The sequence below is a fragment of the Dipodomys merriami genome, unplaced genomic scaffold (genome assembly GCF_024711535.1).
Source record: "Dipodomys merriami isolate MVZ:Mamm:240054 unplaced genomic scaffold, mDipMer1.0.p SCAF_5, whole genome shotgun sequence".
In the NCBI taxonomy this organism is placed as follows: Eukaryota; Metazoa; Chordata; class Mammalia; order Rodentia; family Heteromyidae; genus Dipodomys; species Dipodomys merriami.
In genome coordinates, this window is record NW_027206068.1 from 20,395,001 (window position 1) to 20,415,073 (window position 20,073).

Consider the following 20,073-nt stretch of genomic DNA (forward strand, 5'->3'; position numbering starts at 1 on the left):
TCGCACAATCCAACTTCTATCTCTATGTAAAAACATCCCTTTAAGTTTTAGTATATCTTTTTAAAATCCCACTGGGTAATGGAAGTCTAACAGCATTATGTTTGACAATGGTCAGGTTCAAATTCTGAAGCTATCATTTGTTTGGTATGTGGACATAAAAAAGAAGTCACTAATCCTGTTTTTCTTAGTTTGATCTTGGGGTGAGAGGAACTGATAAGTAGGAAATAATTAACCCTGTGACAAGTAATTAATAAACTCTTAACAAATGATGCCCATTTCACTGGCCCCTTTCTAGAATCTTTTATTACTACTACTAATTGTATGGTGTAAATTTTCTAACTCATTCCTAAATGTTACTATGTTAGAAATATATTTCTTTTCTTTCCTTCTTTTTTTTGTCAGTCCTGGAGCTTGAACTCTGGGCATTTGTGCTCAAGGCTGGCACTCTACCACTTGAGCCACATCTCCTTTTCTGGCTTTATGTGATTAATTGAAGCTAAGAGTCTCATGAACTCTCCTGCCTGGACTGGTTTCTAACCAAGGGCCTCAGATTTCATCCTCCTGAGTAGTAAGATTACAGGCACCAGCCACCAGCGCCCAGCAAGAAAATTATTAATTAATATCAGGAAAGCATTTCAAGAAACAATTATTGTCTTTTAAACTTCTATACAAAGTTTTCTCTGATTATGGATACGCCACTTGATTGTTTATCTAACATATAGAATAAGAAGCGTCAACTCTGTGATCTCCAAGCTTTCTCATTCTCGGGTAATTTCACAAAATCCTGTTTGACAGTGTCTCCTCAGACGGTTATCTATAGTGATGAGATGTGTATTTGCTGCCAAATGTCTGATGTGGGATGTATAAATGTTCCATATATACATGTGGAATAACATTTAAGTGTGTTGATGTTAAAAAGCTATTGGTATGTTTTTTGGCATTATTGGCTCAGAATTTGTTCTTCCCACTTGTTTTAGAATAAGCTGACAGCAAATCATTTTCCAGAGTAGCATAGGTTTAGTTAAAATGGAAGCTACAGGGGTATGCCATCTTTACATTACTTTCAGCTTTCAAGACAGAAGTTTTCTAAGCCAGGTATTGGTGGCTCATTTCTGTAATCCTAACTACTCAGAAAGCTGAGATTTGGAACCAGATTCAAAGTCAGACCATAAAATTATCTGTGAAACTCAGACTTTAATCTCCAATTAATTAATTGACTGACTAATCTCCAATTAATCAGCAAAAAGCCAGGCTGGTGACACAGATGAAGTGGAAGATCACCAGTTGTGAGCAAGCTGAGTGAGCATGAGACACTGAGTTTAAACCCTAAAACTTGGGGGAGGAAAAACAAAGAGACAGAGGCTTTGCTTATGATGAGGTTTTCATTATTTCTGTAATATCAGATGGCAATCACATGAGGGCATATGCACATCACTGTAACTGACCCGACATCTGTTTTCTTTCAGACTTGAGTGACCAGCTTCTGGAAGTGGTTGGTTTGGAAGGAGCCATGGAGATGGGTCAAATCTACACAGGACTGAAAAGTGCTGGCCGGAGGCTGGCTCAGTGTTCTTCTGTAGTCATCAGGTAGTTCTTTCTCTATTTTTGACAAGGAATGAGGAGCAATACACTGACTTACCTACAAACTACTTTAAACACTGTAGAACTCTGATAGGGACACGTCCTATTTTTGCTTCACATAACCAATAATCAATGTTTATACATTCCAAAACCATGGACATGGCAATGCCAAGTATTGGTTAGCCATTTCTCCATCAGGCTGTGTGGAGTATGATGCTCTCTTGTTGACTACCACAGCTATGGTGATACACCAAAGCTACCATGCATATTAATCCCTTCTATCTTTATTCAGTCATTTTGTCTCCTGAAGAGCCAAAGTATATAATGGGAAAATTCTCTAAAGTAAAAATTTATTGATGCAATGAACTTAATTTCTCACATGAACTAAAGTACAGCATAATGTTTTGGTGAATTGTTTGAATTATTGTTTGGTAAATCTTTTCATACATTATATTTGAAACTTTCCATATATTTCCCTCCCTCCCAATAGTTTATCTGTAAGGAAAAAATTTGAAAGTCCATGCTGAATCTGAGGTGAAACTACATACTGTAGAGCACACATAATAGATATTACTTATTGAAAAGTATTGGGTCCTGGAAATCTGAAACATTGGCTTCTTTAATTCAGATTTGTTTTGTGAGTGTGTGTATCAATACTAAGGTTTTACCTCTGGCCAGGATTCTGTTCCTTAGCCTTTTTTGCTCAAGGCTAGTGTTCTACCACTTAAGCCTTACCTTCACTTCCTACTTTTCGGTGGTAGAATTTCATGAAAGCTGGGTGCCTGTGGCTCATGCCTGTAATCCCTGCTACCCAGGAAACTGAGATCTGAGGATTGCTGTTCAAAGCCAGCCCAGACAAGAAAGTCCATGAGACTCTTATCTCCAATAAACCACTCAGAAAATCGAAAGTGGCGCTGTGACTCAAGTGGTAGAGCACTAGCCTTGAACAACAACCAAAACAACAACAACAACAACAACAACAACAAAAAAGAATTTCTTGGACTTTCCTGCCAAGGCTGGCTTCAAACTGGGATGCTCAGATCTCAGCCACCTCAGTAGCTAGGATTATAGGCTTGAGCCATGGGTGCCCAGCTTTTGTCTCCAAGTTTGTAACACAATAAGCATCCAAGAGTATCCTTCGGCTGTAGGAATTCTAGAATATAAAGCCTTGAATATAAAGCCTGACATGTTTTTTTTGGTTTTCTGAATTTTTGTTAGCATTTATTGTGACTAAGTTACCTTTCAGGATATTCATTAACAGTGAGCTTAGCAAAACCACACATTTGTTTTGTCTGATGTCCTCTTTTTGTATGTAAGTCTCGTAGATTACATGGTTTGTATTAGAGCTAACGTGAACTGTTTTCCCCTAGGACGAGCAAATCCCTGCCCATGCAGATCGATGGTGAGCCATGGATGCAGACACCATGCACAGTGAGTACAGTCGTTGGATATTAGGTCATGTACCTTTTCTTTCCAAATGTCAAACATCCCTACAACTAAGTGACCGTATTATCTAATCCTTTGCCTTGACGTTTTCCAGATTTTTATTTCTTCCCTTATTTGTGTGTTAAAGCCACTGCATTTACATGTTAGATATTCTATGTTTTCTTCTCTCTCTCTCTCTCTCTCTCTCTCTCTCTCTCTCTCTCTCTCTCTCTCTCTCTCTCTCTCTCTCTCTCTCTCTCTCTCTCTCTCTCTCTCTCTCTCTCTTGGTCAGTCCTGGGGCCTGGACACTGTCCCTTACCTCTTCACTTCAAGGCTAGGATTCCACCACTTGAGCCACAGAAACACTCTGTTTTTCTGGTGGTTTATTGGAGATAAGATTCTCACAAACATTCCCACCCAGGCTCGCTTTGAACCACGATCCTCAGATCTCAGCCTCCTGAGTAGCTAGGATTATAGGCAAGAGCCACTGGCACCCATATATCTTCTATGTTCTTGATTGTGGTTTAACTTTTGAATATGTGAATGCCATAGGTCAATTATAGACTCTATGACTAACCACACTAGTAAGTCTCTTGTTTATTCAACAAGGCCTTATATGAAAATTACAAGTCTTTCAGGCATATGCCACCCTAATTTTATTACTTGCTCATTAATTCTTCTGTCAATATAATATTTGGTACCTCCTCCACAGGATAAAAATCCCCTGTTGATTTTCTCCATAATTAGATATTATTCATTTTAAAGATTATCCCCTATAAAATTTTTCATTCATACAATGGATATCTTTTCACATTTCAAAAACAAACTATGTACTACTCTTGATATTGGGGATTGAAGCATGAAAATGAGAGGTAAGACCTTATATTTTGATACCAGGTGACTAAATGAATAATAAGCAAACATATGTGATAAATGTAACTGAAAATTGTGAGCATTACAGCAAATATCAGGGGACAGGATGAAGAGGAACTAGATTGAGAATGAAGGATATTACTTTAGATAAGTGACCTAAGAGGCTTTTTTTAAGGAGACAGTCAAAAGCTCAGTGTGTCAAAGAACAGAAAGGATGGTGGCAGGTGAATCTTGTCATTATGGGAAGTGAGTAACATATAACTTAGACATGGTGGATGGGGCACAGATCATGTACAAAAATCAAAGGCAGATTGGGAGAGAGGGGAGAAAATGATGAAAGGGACAACATTGATTAAGATGCATTTTAATCATAAGCTGGCACATTGAATTGAAATCCCTTTATACAAGGATTTAAAAATAGTTTAAAATTAAAAACTTAAAGAATAAATACAAGTTATCTGTTAAATATTTACAATTTAATATAGATATTTATTTTAAAATAAAACAGAAATTGCTAACAATGCATTTGAATTTGATTTTAAGTGCATCCAATTGTACAATCAATAGAAAGTTGTTGAATCGTTCTTTATTCACAGTTTTGCAACAGTTACTGAGTTAATAAAAACATAAGTTTAGCCATGCAACAACATTTTAATAAGTATTTTTAAGAGAGTGTTATGTCTAGAGAAATGTAGATTAAAATGGTTCTGGAAAAGCTTATGTTGAGGCTGAACTCTAGAGCCTATGTTTCCTTTCTAACTTTTTCCTTTCCAATTCTTTCTCCTGAGCACATGGAACATCCTGGTTATTATCCATGTGTTCATCTAATGAGAAAGAGGGCAGCTTGCAGGGATAAGGAGTAGAGAGAATAGAGTGACAAGGGAGGACCTAGACTAAGTCACATTTAATTTGTATCTGCATACCCAGCACCCACTTTCCCCTGTTTCCTCCAGCTGATGGGTGCTCAGTAAAGTTCTGTTAACTAATAAATGACTACTCAAAGCTTCATGGATCTCAAATCCAATATAACCATAGAAGATTTATCATCTGGCTTGTTCCCTGCTCTCTTTCAAATGATAACCTATTTTTACATGCCAAATCTGCTTCTTCCCTCTGTAGCATTGTTAGACTCATTTCACACCCAGTGTTTCCTAAACTATCCACTTTCTATAACCCCAAATCCAATGAATAATATCTACTTAATGATACCACCCATCACTGCAATCTTTTGTCATGTCTTTTGCTTTCCCATTGCAACTACCCTAGGCTTGATCCATTATGTTTCTCTCTCACTTAAAGCTGCCTCAAGCCTGGCACCAGTGGCTTGGACCAATAATCCTAACTACTGAGGAGGCTGAGACCTGAGCATTGTGGTTCAAGGCCAGCCTGAGCAGGAAAGTCCATTATCTCCAATTAACCAGCAAAAAGGCAGAGCTGGTGCTGTGGCCCCAGTGGTAGAGTGCCAACTTTGAACAGAAAAGCTAAAGGATAACACCAAGACTCTGAGTTCAAGCCCCAGTACAAGCATATGCACACACACACACACACACACACACACACACACACACACACACACACACACACACACACACACACACACACACACACACACACACACACACACACACCTACTTTCCTAACTCCAATTCTACTCTGGCTAAATCCATCTTGCATATTTCAACTACAAAAACTATTTCATTCAGAAACTTTCCACGTAAAATCTTCTCATTACTTTAAGATGAGTCAAGTTTTCCACTTTATTTTCCCAGCTTCTGCTCTTAGTTTTCTTTCATCTACTTGTGTTTTTCATCCAAACAATGTTCACCTCTTCTTGTGTGGAGTAGCCTAAATCACCCCCTTGAGTGTCAGCCTCTGCTGCTTGTTGACCATAAAATCTTCTCTGAGCATTGCCCCTCTATTGTTCCACCATTTTCCATACCCAAGCAACTTGCTGGCTTAGTCCCAGTATCCTGCAGCTTTATCAAAGCTCTGAATATGTTGCATGTTTTATATATTTTGTTGCTTGTATCTCTAAGTTTACAAAGGTCATGAACTATGATTCTGGTTATATATAGAATTCTGCCTCAGAAGATACATAGAACTGTGCCTCACACATATTTTGATTGCCAATACTAAGTTCATTTTGAATTTATGAATTTGTTAAATACTTCTTGGGGTAGTATAACATTTTGAAAAACGCTTTCTACTAAATCTTCCTTCACTGAACATAATGTAGTTTGGCTAGCAATTCATTCACATATTTTTATATATAAATACATGGAAACGTTATTTCGAGTTATCTTTATTCATTATATTCTCAAAGCAGAGAATTTGAATGTATCAGGGAAGATATACTTCCACAACCTCCAAAGATCTAATCATTCTGTTTCTTGATTCAGTACAACTAAACTTCTGAGGGCTACTTCCTTTTGCATTGTCAATTACATATTTATTTGACATTCTATAGGTTGTGTTCTGTAACTTCTTTGAAATATTACTACCTATGTATTAGTTATTACCTGTGAAATATTGATGAAAAGTAATGCCAATTATGCTAAAGTACAAATCACTGGTAGTTTTGTCTACTTTTAAGTGGAGGAGGAATAGCTGGGCATTGGTGGCTCACACCAGTACTCCTATCTAATCAAAGGTTGAGATCTGAGGAGAATGGTTTGAAACCAGACCCAGTAGGAAAGTCCATGAGAGTCTTATCTCTAAGTAACCACCAAAAAGCCAGAAGTGGAGGTGTGGCTCAAGTGGTAGAACATCAGCTTTGAGCAAAACAGACAAACAAAACCGTAAGGCCCTGAGTTCAAGTCTCAGTACCGGGGAAAAAAAGTAGAAAGAACTCTGGAAAATTCCTTCCACGAACATAGGAAAGAAGTCATGAACTTTTCGTAAGCTAAATATCGAGACGACTACAGGCAAAATATGCAGACTCATCATCATGGTGATAATTAAGGCAAGGTAACTTCCTTCAGCAAAGCATTAAATCAGGCATGTTATTTCCCTTGTTATATTCCTTTCTTGCCATAATACCTTTAGACCCTGAGCTTGCTTACTCAGTGTTCAGTACCTTCAACAGACCCTAAAGCCCTACCAATCCCTTCTAAGCCTAGTAGTCTTGCTACCCAAGTATTGGTAATTGATCCCTGGTATTCTTGGGGCAAACCCTCTGTCATCTACGGGGCCACGCCTCCTGCTTGCCCCCATTTCCACTGTACCACTTGAATGTCATTTTCCTTGCTGATACTCACATCCACTTTATTAGGACACAGAGTAAAGGAGGTAAACCACTGCTTACATCCTCCACCAGTAAGAAAGCATCTGTTTATTTTTCCCTAGCCTTTACTAAAACTGAATTTTATCTACTTTTTGTATATTGTGAGCATATATCAATCATTAAAGAGGCTTTCACGGGGCTGGGAAGATGGCTCAGTGGTAGAGCGCTTGCCTTGCATGCCTGAGGCCCTGGGTTCGATTCCTCAGCACCACATAAGCAAAAAAATGAAAAAATAAAAAAAAATAAAGAGGCTTTCATAATGACATTTCCATACATTCATAAAAGGTACTTTATCATATTTTCTCCTTCTATTCATCATTCTTATTTTCAGAAATTCTACCACAACTTTAATATGCAAATTCTTCTCAAACAAGGAAAAGTAGGACCTATTAAATTTTGTACATTTTGTGTTTTAATTATTTTTAAAACTATAATTTTTGTTGAATATCATATGTATGTCTATAAGTTCAACTACTCTGAAGTCAGGGGTAGGACGATCATGGTTGAAGGTTGGTCTGGCAAAATTTTGAGACCCTATTTGAAAAATCAAACTAAATGCAAAAGGTCTGAGGATATGGTTCAAGTGGCAGAGCACTTGCCCATATATATAATTTTAGGGGCTGGGAAAGGTGGTTCCGTGGTAGAGCGCTTGCCTTTCATGCATGAGGCCCTAGGTTCAATTCCTCAACACCACATAATAGAAGTGGCGCTGTGGCTCAAGTGGTAAAGCACTAGCCTTGAGCTTAAGAACTGAGGGACAGCGTCCAGGCCCAGAGTTCAGGCCCCATGACCAACAACAAAAAAAAATCATTTCAAAGTGTTATTTAATTTTTAATCACTCCATCTTAGGCTATTAAGATTTAGTATGAGCGGGGCGCTAGTGGCTCACGCCTGTAATCACACCTACTCAGTTGGCTGAGATCTGAGGATCATGGTTCAAAGCCAGCCCATGCAGGAAACTTCATGAAACTCTTATCTCCAATAAACCATCAGAAAGCTGGAAGTGGCACTGTGGTTCAAGTGGTAGAGTGTTAGCCTTGAGCTGAAGAGCTGAGGGACAGCGCTCAGGCCCAGAGTTCAGGCCCCACGACCGACAGAAAAAAAAAACCGATTTAGTATGAAATATTCTATAAATTTAAGCTTTTCCATATGTATCAATTGAGTGTAAAGTAGATAAAGGACAATGGATAAAGGACATTTGAAATGCTTGAACATGTTGGCAGGAATCAAGATAATAATACCTAATATTTATTAAGTAAATATTTATTAAAGATATCTTTTCAATGTGCTCCCATTCATTATATTTGTAAACATCACAAAAACCTTAAAAATTTAAAAAGAATCATTAGACTCTACATATCATACATTAAAAAGTTAAAAAAAAAAAAAAGCTGGCCAGAGAAGTCAAGTAACTTTGCCAAAGTTACAAAGTGGTAGAAGCAGGATATTGGGCTCCCTGAAATGGCTTTGTTGCCATACTCAGTTACTCAGCCTTAATGTATCTCTAATGTTAGTGATGAATTGAAGTCTGGCATTTATCAAAAGAATTCAGTCATTTACCCACTCATTTATACAGTTCATCTTTATTTGATATGGCATGTTACACATTTTGGAGTAGCCAAAGTCAGCCCATCATCTTGCTGCCAGAATTATTAGAGAACAGCACCATTATGATGAGGGTACTCTCTTCACCTGCAGGTGTAATCCTTCATCTCCTATAAAACAATTCAGAATCCTGGTCTTGGCATGCATTGTTACTTTTACAAATGGCACCAGCCTGACATGCTCCACTAGGACCAAGTCTCAGAGGATTCCACCTGATACCACTTCCCTCTATGCTGCACCTAAAATTCTCAATCTTTGTTTTGTGTTTTAGAAACAGATCCATTCTCTCTTCCCCAAGAAACTAGTGTTTCTTCCAGCAGGTCTCCAAAGCATTTGTTTTGTATTTCTTTCATCTAATCTTACCTATGCTATATTATTCTCAGAAAATTCCACTTCATCTTCCCTTTTACTCAGATTGTGTGAATTTATTTATTCTATCTTGTCAGTATACATACATATAATATATGTTACTTCAAAATGTTTCTATATTATGAAAAGATATAAATACATACCTGCTTTAAAAAATTAAAAATTTTTCTTTTAGTTCCAAGCTTAAAAGCCATTTCCTCAAAAAGCCATTTTTACTCTCCATCTGTCTGAAATATCCACAGGGTCCTCTGTGTTCGTGAGACTCTGGTGATGTCTTACTGGCCTCGCAATCTAGAACTGGTCCCTCAGTTCACGTGTGCATATCCAGCCACTGTGGCTTAACTGGAAGCATTTTAAGATTCCTCTTTTATTCCTCTTCATGCTTGGCACAGGGTCTTTGACATGCTATGGTTTCTGATGAGAAATCCAGTCATTTGAATCAGTGTTTCCAACATGTGATGTGGCAGTTTCACAGCTGTTTTCAAGATCTTTTTCTTTGTCTTTAGTATCCAGCAATTTGAGGTTGATAAGTGTCAGCATGGATTTCTTTGCGCTTATCCTGTTTTAGTATCATAGAGTTTTACAAATCTGTAGATTTATATTTTGCTAAATCAGGAAGTTTTCAGCCATTACATTATTGCTTCAGATATTGCCTTATAGAGAACTCTTTTTCTTATTCTAAATCTTTAATTATATATATATATATATGTACACACACATACCTACTAGATACCTCATACATTATTTGTTTTTTTCATAGATTTTTTGTCCACTTTTTCTTTCCCCTTTATTCTCCCTATTATTTTGATTGATAAAAATGATTTATCATATTCAAGTTCATTGATTTTTTTTTCAACCTCTTCTATAGTCCACATACTTAATTTTTTTGTTGATTGAGTTTTTGTAAATGTTCAATTGATTCCTATTTCAACATCCTCTACTCACATGACAGTCTCTTCAATTCAAGGGTGTCTGCCATTATTTCTTAGAGCATGGTTATGATGGGAACTTAATCCATATTTGTTCATTTCATTTTCATTTTTTATATTATCTCAGGTTTTGCCTTGTTGGTTATTTTTTCCCCATGAGAATTTTTGAGATTATTTTTCAAGATTTCTTTTTTTTAATGTTGAGAAATTTTGGGTTATATCCTGAATAGTTTGAATATCAGGCTACAAGACCTTGGCAGCTGTTTAATACCTATGAGAAATATTGACTTGGTATTGCAGATTCACTTTGTCAGGTAACTGGCTTGATTTGGTGTAAGTCATAAATACTATCTGTCTTATGTGAGCTGTACTTCCTGTCCTAGCTCAGTTTCCATTGTTTTTCTGCCAGTACTGAGGCTTGAACTAAAGGCCGCCCTCTCTCAGCCTTTTTCAATCAAGGCTGGATGTAGAACCACACCTTCATTTCTTTAGCTCAGTTATCAAAATCTTTGTAATATTATTCTGGTTTGTTTGACATGTAAAAGGTCCATAGGCTTATCTGGAGACCTTGTGATAAACCATTCTCTAATTCAGGTCTCAAAATCATGATTATGCCTTTTAAAATGAAACTCATACTTACTCAAGCTCAAGGGTAAACTAAGGAAATCCTAAACAACATTATGAAATAACTGCTCAAGGTCCCTCATCCCCATGATCTTTTTGACCTTTCTATCTCCTAGAGCCCTTACATTTTTCATCTAAATTGAAATACAGGGCTTTAATTTCCCTGCTCAGCCATGCATTTCCCAAAATAGCATCTTGGTCCAACACAATGTAGCAAGGTAGGAAGGAGAGAAAAAGAAGCATGGCTCTCCTCCATGTTTTAGGAAGCGTTGTGTTCTGACAGATTTCTCCCCCATTAATGTTTTAGGTCCCACTATTCCTTTGGCTTTGCCAAGACACTGGGATAAGAGGAGAGATCAAGGTGGAAATACAAAACTTCTAATTTCCCCTTCCTTCTTTGATTGGATTTCCTTTCTTACTCCATGAGCCAGAGACATCAAGTTTTTCTTGTAATTTTCTGCCATAGCTGATAGGCATCTCCAGTATAAATAAAAGAGCTACCTTTAAATCCAAGCTCAGAGAAACAAGAAGGAACAAGCAAATATGAAACTAGTCAATAATTCAGTAGCAACTCATATTCCTAATTTCTTCTCTACTCTACTTATTACAGCTATTTTTAATGGTGTGTGTGTGTGTGTGTGTGTGTGTGTGTGTGTGTGTGTGTGTGTATTTATGCTGAGGGCTAGCGCTCTACCACTTAAGCCACAGACACAGATCCACAAATGGCTCAAGCTGGCTTCAAACAATGATCCTCAGGTCTTAGCTTCCTGAGTAGCTTGGATGGCAGGCATGAGCCACCAGCACATGGCTACTTTCCAATATTTTTGATAGGTGCTCTGTATTCTGTACACACTTTGTATGCTTTCTATGGAAAAGAGAGAATGGAGTATGGTTACTCCCTTCTTACTGACAGTGTTACTACAGCCCTCATCCCTGAGAGACTATTGTACAGCTCTTTTGAGATTTGCTTCCCCAGCATGTGTTCATCTGTTCACTTGAGATTTTACAATGTATCTCCCACTTCTTAGCTCTTACAAAATGATAGTCAGTGCCCTAAAACTTAAATTTTAAAATCTGATTCATTTTGCAAAAACTTCATGTAACTTTTTTTTCCTACCTCGGTCTCTTAAATTTAGACAATTTGAGATGTCTATCTGAAATTAAATATCCGAGCAACTTGTGCAACTCTTTTAGCTACTTACAATGTTTAAATTAAGGTTTGGGATATTTGTCTATCTCCATCATGATGTAGATGGCCACATGTGATTTTGTTTTTCAGATTGTTTCACAAGCAGGAGCATATTAAGATGGTTGGAAATGTATTATGTAACTGTGGGGAACTTTTAGGCTATGGATGCAATGTTAGGTGATGTCCAAGGTCAAGAAGTAGAGAGTTATATGATAGACACTGCTTCTAACCTGTTTTTCAGCTTCTAAATTTGTCATCAGTTTATAAGCATGTTTGCCTAAGGATAAAAAAAAGTTCAGAGGAGGAAATACCATGCTTCAGATGCTGTGTGAAGTTCAGTGATGAGGAAAGGAACTTGGGTGCAGAACCAGCTTCCAAGCCAAGAAGATTCCTGTGCGCATTGGTTTTCCCTAGCAGATCCAACCTTCAACAGTCTCCACAGAGGGCATGAATGCGTCAGCAGCAAAATACGCCATTTTAAGAGGGCAGTGTTTTTGACAACTTTTCAAGAGTCCATTCAAAATGAATATCATAAAACTCACTCGGGAATATTACTTAAAATAACACTTCAAGTAATATTATATTAGAAAATATAATGATCTAGTGATCTTTTTTCACTGGTTTTGCCATACTTTATGTGTTTATACTTCCTTTGTTAATTTTTTTCCCTGCCAGTCCTGGGACCTACACATTGCCCCTGAGATATTTTGCTCAGGACTAGCGCTTTATCACTTGAGCCACAGCTCTGCTTCCAGCTGTTTTTCTGTTTTTCTGGTTAATTTGAGGAAAGAATCTCTAGGGCTGGCCTCAAACCATGATCCTCAAATCTCAGCCTCCAGAGTAGCTAGGATTGCAGGTGTGAGGCACCAGCACCCAGCTAATATTTCTTTAGATTGTTAAAGCTATAATAATCATTCCTAAGGTCAGTATGAAGACTGTACTATTTCTGCCAAGAATTTACTATAACTTGTAACCAGTAGATGGGAGAAAGTCTTGTAGGGCAATAGCATAAATTGAGAAACAGATAAAAACTAGAATTTGCCTTATTTCTTTTCTATGCAAGGTGGGACCCTATACTTCCTACGTATTTTAACTGACCCTGGGGCCTAACTAAAAACAAACAATATCCATTATGGCTCTCTTTTATAAAATCTCAACCATTTTGTTAAAACTCTTATTTGTCAGCTTTTTATTTAAAACTCATTCTAGGTTTTACTATTTTAAACATCAGTTTGAACAAGCTGGCTTCTGCAACTGAAATAGTCAACTCTTCTTGCACTTTAGCAGAAATTAAATGTAGTCAGAAGTTAAAAATAATCTTCACTCCTTGAAAGTAATGTTTTATGGAATTTCTATAAGAAAAGAAGGAAAGAAGGAACTACTTAGGAAGATAATTAGGTCAAGTAAGTATATCCAATTCACAGAAAACCTAAAGGAGGGATAGAGAGCAAAATCTTAGGTTCTGTTGTATCAGTGTCCACTGATTTCAGAGAATTATTTTATCTTCTCAAAACTGTTTCCTTATTCCTAAAACCAATTACGGCAAACCACAAAGGAGTACTGAAAGGTTGTTAAAAAAAAAAGCATGACAGGTCACATTTAATAATACAAAGAAGACATTAGTTATTTTAGAGTGTATACTATGTACTGTTAAATTTAATAACACATCTGAATTTTTTCATTTTATAATTTTGACTAACTTCTGTGTAACCCAGAATTACGCAGAATAAACTTAGACACGTGAGATTTTATGATGATACAACATTTCATATTGTTTCAAGATTTACAGAAAATAAAGCTGTGACTTTTATCATTTATTATATTTTATAGATAAAAATATTTGCAAAGGATAGCATTTCACTGTATCACATCTTAAATAACTATCTAAAAAGAAAATGTGTGATTAAATTTATCCAGAAAGGAATAGTGCTGTGAAAGATACCTGCAAATTTATTTACCTAACTTGATTATCCCAAGCTGATGAAATAGTATTAATGTTTAGTACATCTGTTTGACTTCTTGCTTTGAAAATTTGCTAAGAATATTGCTTTCTTATTAAACCTTAGTTAGCTATTGTAATGTAACACTTGCTGACTTGGTAGACAAACTATTTTTAAAGCATCTTAAAGCTGCTCTAATGACTTACTTTAGAAAAAGAGGGGAAAAAATCCAACAAGGAAACACATGTATTTTTAGTTATGAAAGAAGAAGAGTACCCCACAAATTACCCATGGAAATGCTTAGCAAGTAGGTGCACATGGTGAATATTTTTGGTATGCCAAAAAAATAGTATTGGGCTGAATATTCCAAGACAGAATGCTGATAACTTAAAGATGGCATGCCACAATTTGTTATTTCATGAACCACAATTATCATTAATGTAATAATAAAATATTAGTTAACTATCGTATACCATCTTGAAGTACACTTGAATAAACAAGAGTGCTGTTCTTGTGTTCTCATATGTTTTTAGGTGTGAATGGTAGTAGTGCCGCCAAGTAGTTTAAGAAATTTTTTGAAGTAATTGTATCCCCTCTGTACAGTATTTTCACAATAAAAAAAAGAATTTTTTTGAAGTGACAGCGTCCTTTTACCTTAGTCTTAATTGTAAGTGCTTTCACATAAATTTACATTTCTAAATCGTCATTTTGTTCAGAGTCTGACAAGTTAGCGTTTAGTTGGGTATTATTTTGTGTGTTCCCATGTTACTTACTCATTAATTAGTTCTGTTTATCTGCGCATAATTTTTCCTAATTTCACAACAGTTGTTGTTTTTGTTGTAGGGTTTTTTTTGAAATTGACAATGCAATTTACTGCATGTGTGCTTTCAGGTCCCCAAACAAGTATAGTATGGTATAAAGCACCAATCTATTCACTTCAGGTTGTTAAAAAATGGGGAGGGAGAATTGGTTGTAACTAATTTCCAATTAATTTGCAGTGGTTACAAGAGAACAAAACAGTTGCACCTACTAATTAAAATTTAAAATTTTCCAAGGTGTCATCTTTAGGTGTCTTTGGAATATATAATTTTCATTTTGGATCATTGCAGGATTTGTAGCACCCATGAGCTTGACAGCTCTATTAATTTAAAGGTTCTGTAACACCTATTAGCACAAAACATGTAAAAAAATACCATTAATCATTTATTTTAATTTTACAGCTCTGTCATTTTCTCAGTATGTTTTAAAATTATGATGACACTGTAATGTGAACAAATCGACCTGCACGAAGGAGAAATGGATCACACTGCTTAGGAAATGTACTGAAGTACATTATTACTGCTTAATTAATGCCAAACTGATAAAATTTGATTGCACAAAAAACCATTTAAAGATTTTTTTCTTTGCCCCACTATATTTAAAGTAATGCCAACTGTTGTGTTCATAATTAGACTAACTTTTCTATAGTTTTTTTAGTAGATTCAGTTTAAATATTATGAACAAGTCTACATTGTTCTTTTGTTCTTCATTTCAAAAATAGGTAATTCCATTTTTAAAAAGTGATTTGATTCTGGAGGCAAGATGCAGTCTCTCACATTCATCTGAATGCAATTAGACAAATTCACAAAATATCCCATATTGGATTTAGTTCTCATTTAATTATTTTCCCCTACATATTTAAGACTATTGTATCTGATGTAGGTACATTCCAAGACTGTAAATATTAAGGGGATGAAATTACAACTCCCTTACAGAATTTTAAGCTTTAGGTCATCAAGAAGACCAAATTTAGTTCAAAATTGAATTACCCATTCCTCTAGAATGGGTAAGGTTAGGTATAGTCCTCTAGTTAATGGACATACTCAGATGAATGCACAGGCTTGATTTCTTCCCACAGTTAGAAATCAGCTTCTGGTGGATACAAACTAAATGCTCCCAAACCTAAACCTGCCTTCTTTTTTGAATTTATCTTTGTCCATCCCTTCTCACACTCTTCATTTTCTTTGTGTGTGTTCAAATTAGAAGACAAGGTAAATATATTCTAAGCTTGTTACTACAAGGGGACAATTCTGTACTGCTACAAGTTTTTAAAAGATAACCTTCTTATCCACTAAGAAACAAGGAGTCCCAGGCTTCATGAGATGAGGATCATACCCATCTCAAATAAAAATATCTCCTTAAATACTCACAATGAAAATGAACTGAATGGAATTTTACAATTTGGTGTTTCCAGCTCCTTAAATACTCAGAACAGTTGTATACATTTCACTGAAGGTTACTTAAAAATTCAAAGTTTTCACATTACATTATATCATCCTTTTGCAGAGTCTCAAAATGGAATGAAAAGTAAAAGATAAAGATAAAATAACCAAGCCCGAACGGAAGGCAGAGTGCCTTATGGAAAGAATCAGTTACATTGTGAAAAGGAAGATGTCATACATGATCTGAAAAAGACATAGATTTGTATCAGAGGAAGGGAAATGTGAGGTTTTGGAGTGAGCAATTAAATAGAAATCAGAGCAGGAGGACTTTGGAATCCTCAGGAAGAACATTGAGGTTTGGGTTCAGAGTCCTGTAGAACTAAAGAAAGATTTAAGCATTAAAATTGGGATTTTTTTGTTATTTTTTGTACGTTTTTATTGTAAAAATGTTGTACAGAGGATTTATAGTTACATGAGCAAGGTAATGAGTACATTTCTTTTTTTTTCTTTTTTCTTTTTTCTTTTTTTACATTTCTTATCAAGCATTGATGCCTTCTCCTTTGTTTCCCCTTCCCATTCCCTCCCATCTCCCCCCACCTCCACCCCCCCCCACCTCCACCAAATTATACCAAGTCAAATACAGTGAAAGCAGGGGTCATACAAGGGACAAGGGTCTCATATCTAAAATATACCTGGAACTCAAAAAATTAAATCCCCCAACAACAAATCCTCAAAGAAACAACTGCCCAATAAATAAGTGGGCTAAAGACTTAAAGAGAAACTTCTCTGAAGAGGAAAGAAGGATGGCCAATAGACACAGGAAGAAATGCTCAACCTCTCTAGCCATAAAAGAAATGCAAATCAAAACAACATTGAGATACCACCTCACCCCAGTTAGAATGGCTATAAGCAAGAACTCTAGTAACAACAGATGCTGGCGGGGATGTGGACAGAAGGGAACCTTACTACATTGTTGGTGGGAGTGTAAACTTGTTCAAAATTGGGGTGTTTTATGAGATAACAAGATCATTTTAAGTGAGAAAGGGACTGGCAGTGAGTAGTTAGAGGACAACAATAATTGTTCATGCTTTAGAGTGTGATGGTAAGAGAAAAAAATACTCGAGATAAAGTATTGGAAGGGTAAAATCCAGCAGATTTGTTAGTAGACTGGTTATGGGAAGTAAGGAAAAGATAGCACCAAGGATGATGCAGACTTCTGGATTTTCTTGAGCTGTTGGATGAATTCCTTGAAACAGTGGGAAACAATCGAGTATTATCTTCTCTCCTTTGGTACTAGTCTGACTAAATCACCTTTCCTACTCTATGACCTAGACACCTTGTAAAGAATGCCAATTCTCATTACACCACGCAGTGAAAATGTTTACAGATAAAATGCCAAAATTAAACATTCAATTGAATTACTATAAAATATTTTCATGTTGAGGAGACATTCTTTCAGATCATTGCTAAAATCCTTCACATAGACCAGGATATGAGGCTTAGTCTAGAAATAGAATTTGGTTAAAAGAAAAAAATATTTTCTTATGTCCAGTAAATGCCCCATTTTTTTTTCCTTTTTGGGTAGATGGGGTTGCTATGTACTTCAATGGGAAAATGAATAATGCAATTTCCGAATGCTACCCAGGTTAGTCAGAAAGCTTTACTATCTCAAAGAACCATTAGTAAGGTGTTTTTCACTAAGCTATGCACCATTACATTAAAATTACATAATATTTATTAAGTATATGGATTATAGCCAGGCTCCAGTGGCTCATGCCTGTAATCCTAGCTACTCAGAAGGCTGAGATCTGAGGATTGCGGTTCAAAGCCAGCCAGGGCACAAAAGTCAGTGAAACTCTTATCTCCTCTCCAATCAACCACTCAGAAAACCAAGTGGTGCTGTGGTTCAAGTAGTAGAGTGCTTGTCTTGAGCTGAAGAGCTAAGGGACAGCATCCAGGCCCAGAGTTCAAGCCCCATGACCAACAAAAAAAAAAGTATATGGATTATAATCATAACATTGATTGGTGCTTGCAGCAAATTGTTGCATTCTTGTAGAAAATAGAAACTGAGGATTAACAGACTCCTTTGGCTCTTATAGCTGCCCAGTGGCAATGACCAAGGGAGGGACCAAACCCATGCCTCATGTTCCAAGTACATATCCTTGACCCTTATGTTAGATGAAAATGATCATGTAGAAATTCTACATGAAATACAACTCAATAAAAAAGAAATCCTCCCATTTGAATATAATTCAGTTATAGTCAGGGAGGAAATTGTTCTATTTTTCTTTCTGTTATTCTGTTCTTTTGTTTTTTCATATGACCAAAGATTTGAAAATGCCCCCCCAACAATATAAATACTAACTGGAGTTAAATTGTGCCTGCAATTTCTCCATAGAAACATCATAATAATCATAATCATAATAATCATCACAATAATAATGATTAAAAACACACTTTTAAAATATCTTTGACCTTCCCTGGAAACTGACATGGAGCCATAAAAATATTTTGGAATAAAATTTTTAAAAAAAGAACAAAATTTATATCTTAAAAGAGATTTTTAGTCCAGGTAGAGCTATTTTTCTCATAACAAGGACAAATAACACATCACTCCTTTTCTACACATATTTAAAATTCCTGTGAATTTCTTCAGCAAAGACACTTCTCAATATAAAATTTTTTAAGATTTCATTTTAAATTTTCACAATAATTTTTCTGAATTTGATATTGAATCAGACTTTAACATTAAATTGGGAAATTACTGCCAATACAGAAAATGATGGCTAGAATCATAAAAACCTGGGAAGTTACTTTAGAAAATTGATAAATTCTATTGCTTTGGCTTTTCTTTGGCAGTTATGGAACTGAAAAATCTAGCATGTACTTTATCCCCCATGTCATATGGCTGAGCTGCAGGCATTGTGGAAGGATACAGACTCATGCTAGGTAACTCTGAGTGCTCTAGATAACTACTAAATTAATTTTTTTCCCACAGACATTTTTTACAGTATTTCTTTTTTGTTCTGAAAACCCTATTCTTAAAGAAGCCAAAAGAAAAGCCTGTGATGACAAATTCTTGAAGAGATGAAGCAGGGAGAAAAATTTAGCGAGACATGGGAAGAACCTTTATTAGGAAAAATGCTACCTGCTGTGGTAGTTTGTAGGAACCAGGGTATTATTCAGCTCACTCAAATTCAGTGGAAGGAAAATCAGTTTCCTTAACTGAAGCCAAATTTGATCAGTTACTACATCACCAAAATTGGGGACTGTTTTTATGTATTCCAATCCAGATTCTTTTTTTTTTTAATTTAATTTTATTTTATTTGAGAACATACTGTACAGAGGGGTTACAATTACATGGGCAGGATAATGCATACATTTCTTACCAAGCATTGCAGCCTCCTCCTTTGTTTACCCTTCACCTCCCTTCCCAGCCTCCCCCCTCCCCCCCACCCAATCATACCCCCCTCCCCCCACACACACACCGACATTGTAAAGCTGGTTTTGACATGACATTTTGTACTTCTCATTGTTGCAACAGTCCAATCCAGATTCTTTTACTGAATAAATTCTAATGGTAGCACTAAAGTAAAATATATACCACAGAAATTATCTCCACATACATTCATCTTCCACCTGTTGTTCCAATAAAGCGTGATTTTAAAAATAAAATTTCTATTATTTTATTACTCATGGTTCTGTAGACTTACTACTCAATAATTTACTTAATTACATCGAAGCTCAGCAAATTATAACCTGAATGCCAAATCTGTTTAGATTCGTATTTTTGTTAAGAATGCTTCTCACTATATCTTTGTTTTCATTTTTTTAAATTTAATTTTATTGTCAAGGTGATATACAGAGAGGTTACATACATAAGGTAATAAGTACATTTCTTGTCAAACATTGTTACCACCTCCATCATTTTTTCCCACTTTCCCTCCTCCCCCATTCCCCTGCCCCCCAGGTTGTAAAATTCATTTGCCACATAGAGTCTTGTGAGTATCACTGTCACATTGGTTCTCCCTTTGTCTTTTGTCTCACCATTTTG

At 36.1% G+C, this 20,073-nt stretch overlaps 1 protein-coding gene across 5 annotated transcripts in view; it reads left to right on the forward strand.

Annotated features, from left to right (window-relative positions):
• Window positions 1–20,073, forward strand: part of Dgkb (diacylglycerol kinase beta) — a 617,161-nt gene that overhangs the window by 588,812 nt on the left and 8,276 nt on the right. For all 5 annotated transcript variants that reach the window (XM_069996159.1, XM_069996161.1, XM_069996163.1 and 2 more), the window contains 2 exons: window positions 1,467–1,587; window positions 2,952–3,012. In XM_069996159.1, coding sequence (XP_069852260.1) covers window positions 1,467–1,587; window positions 2,952–3,012 — 182 coding nt within the window. The remainder of the gene's footprint in view (window positions 1–1,466; window positions 1,588–2,951; window positions 3,013–20,073) is intronic.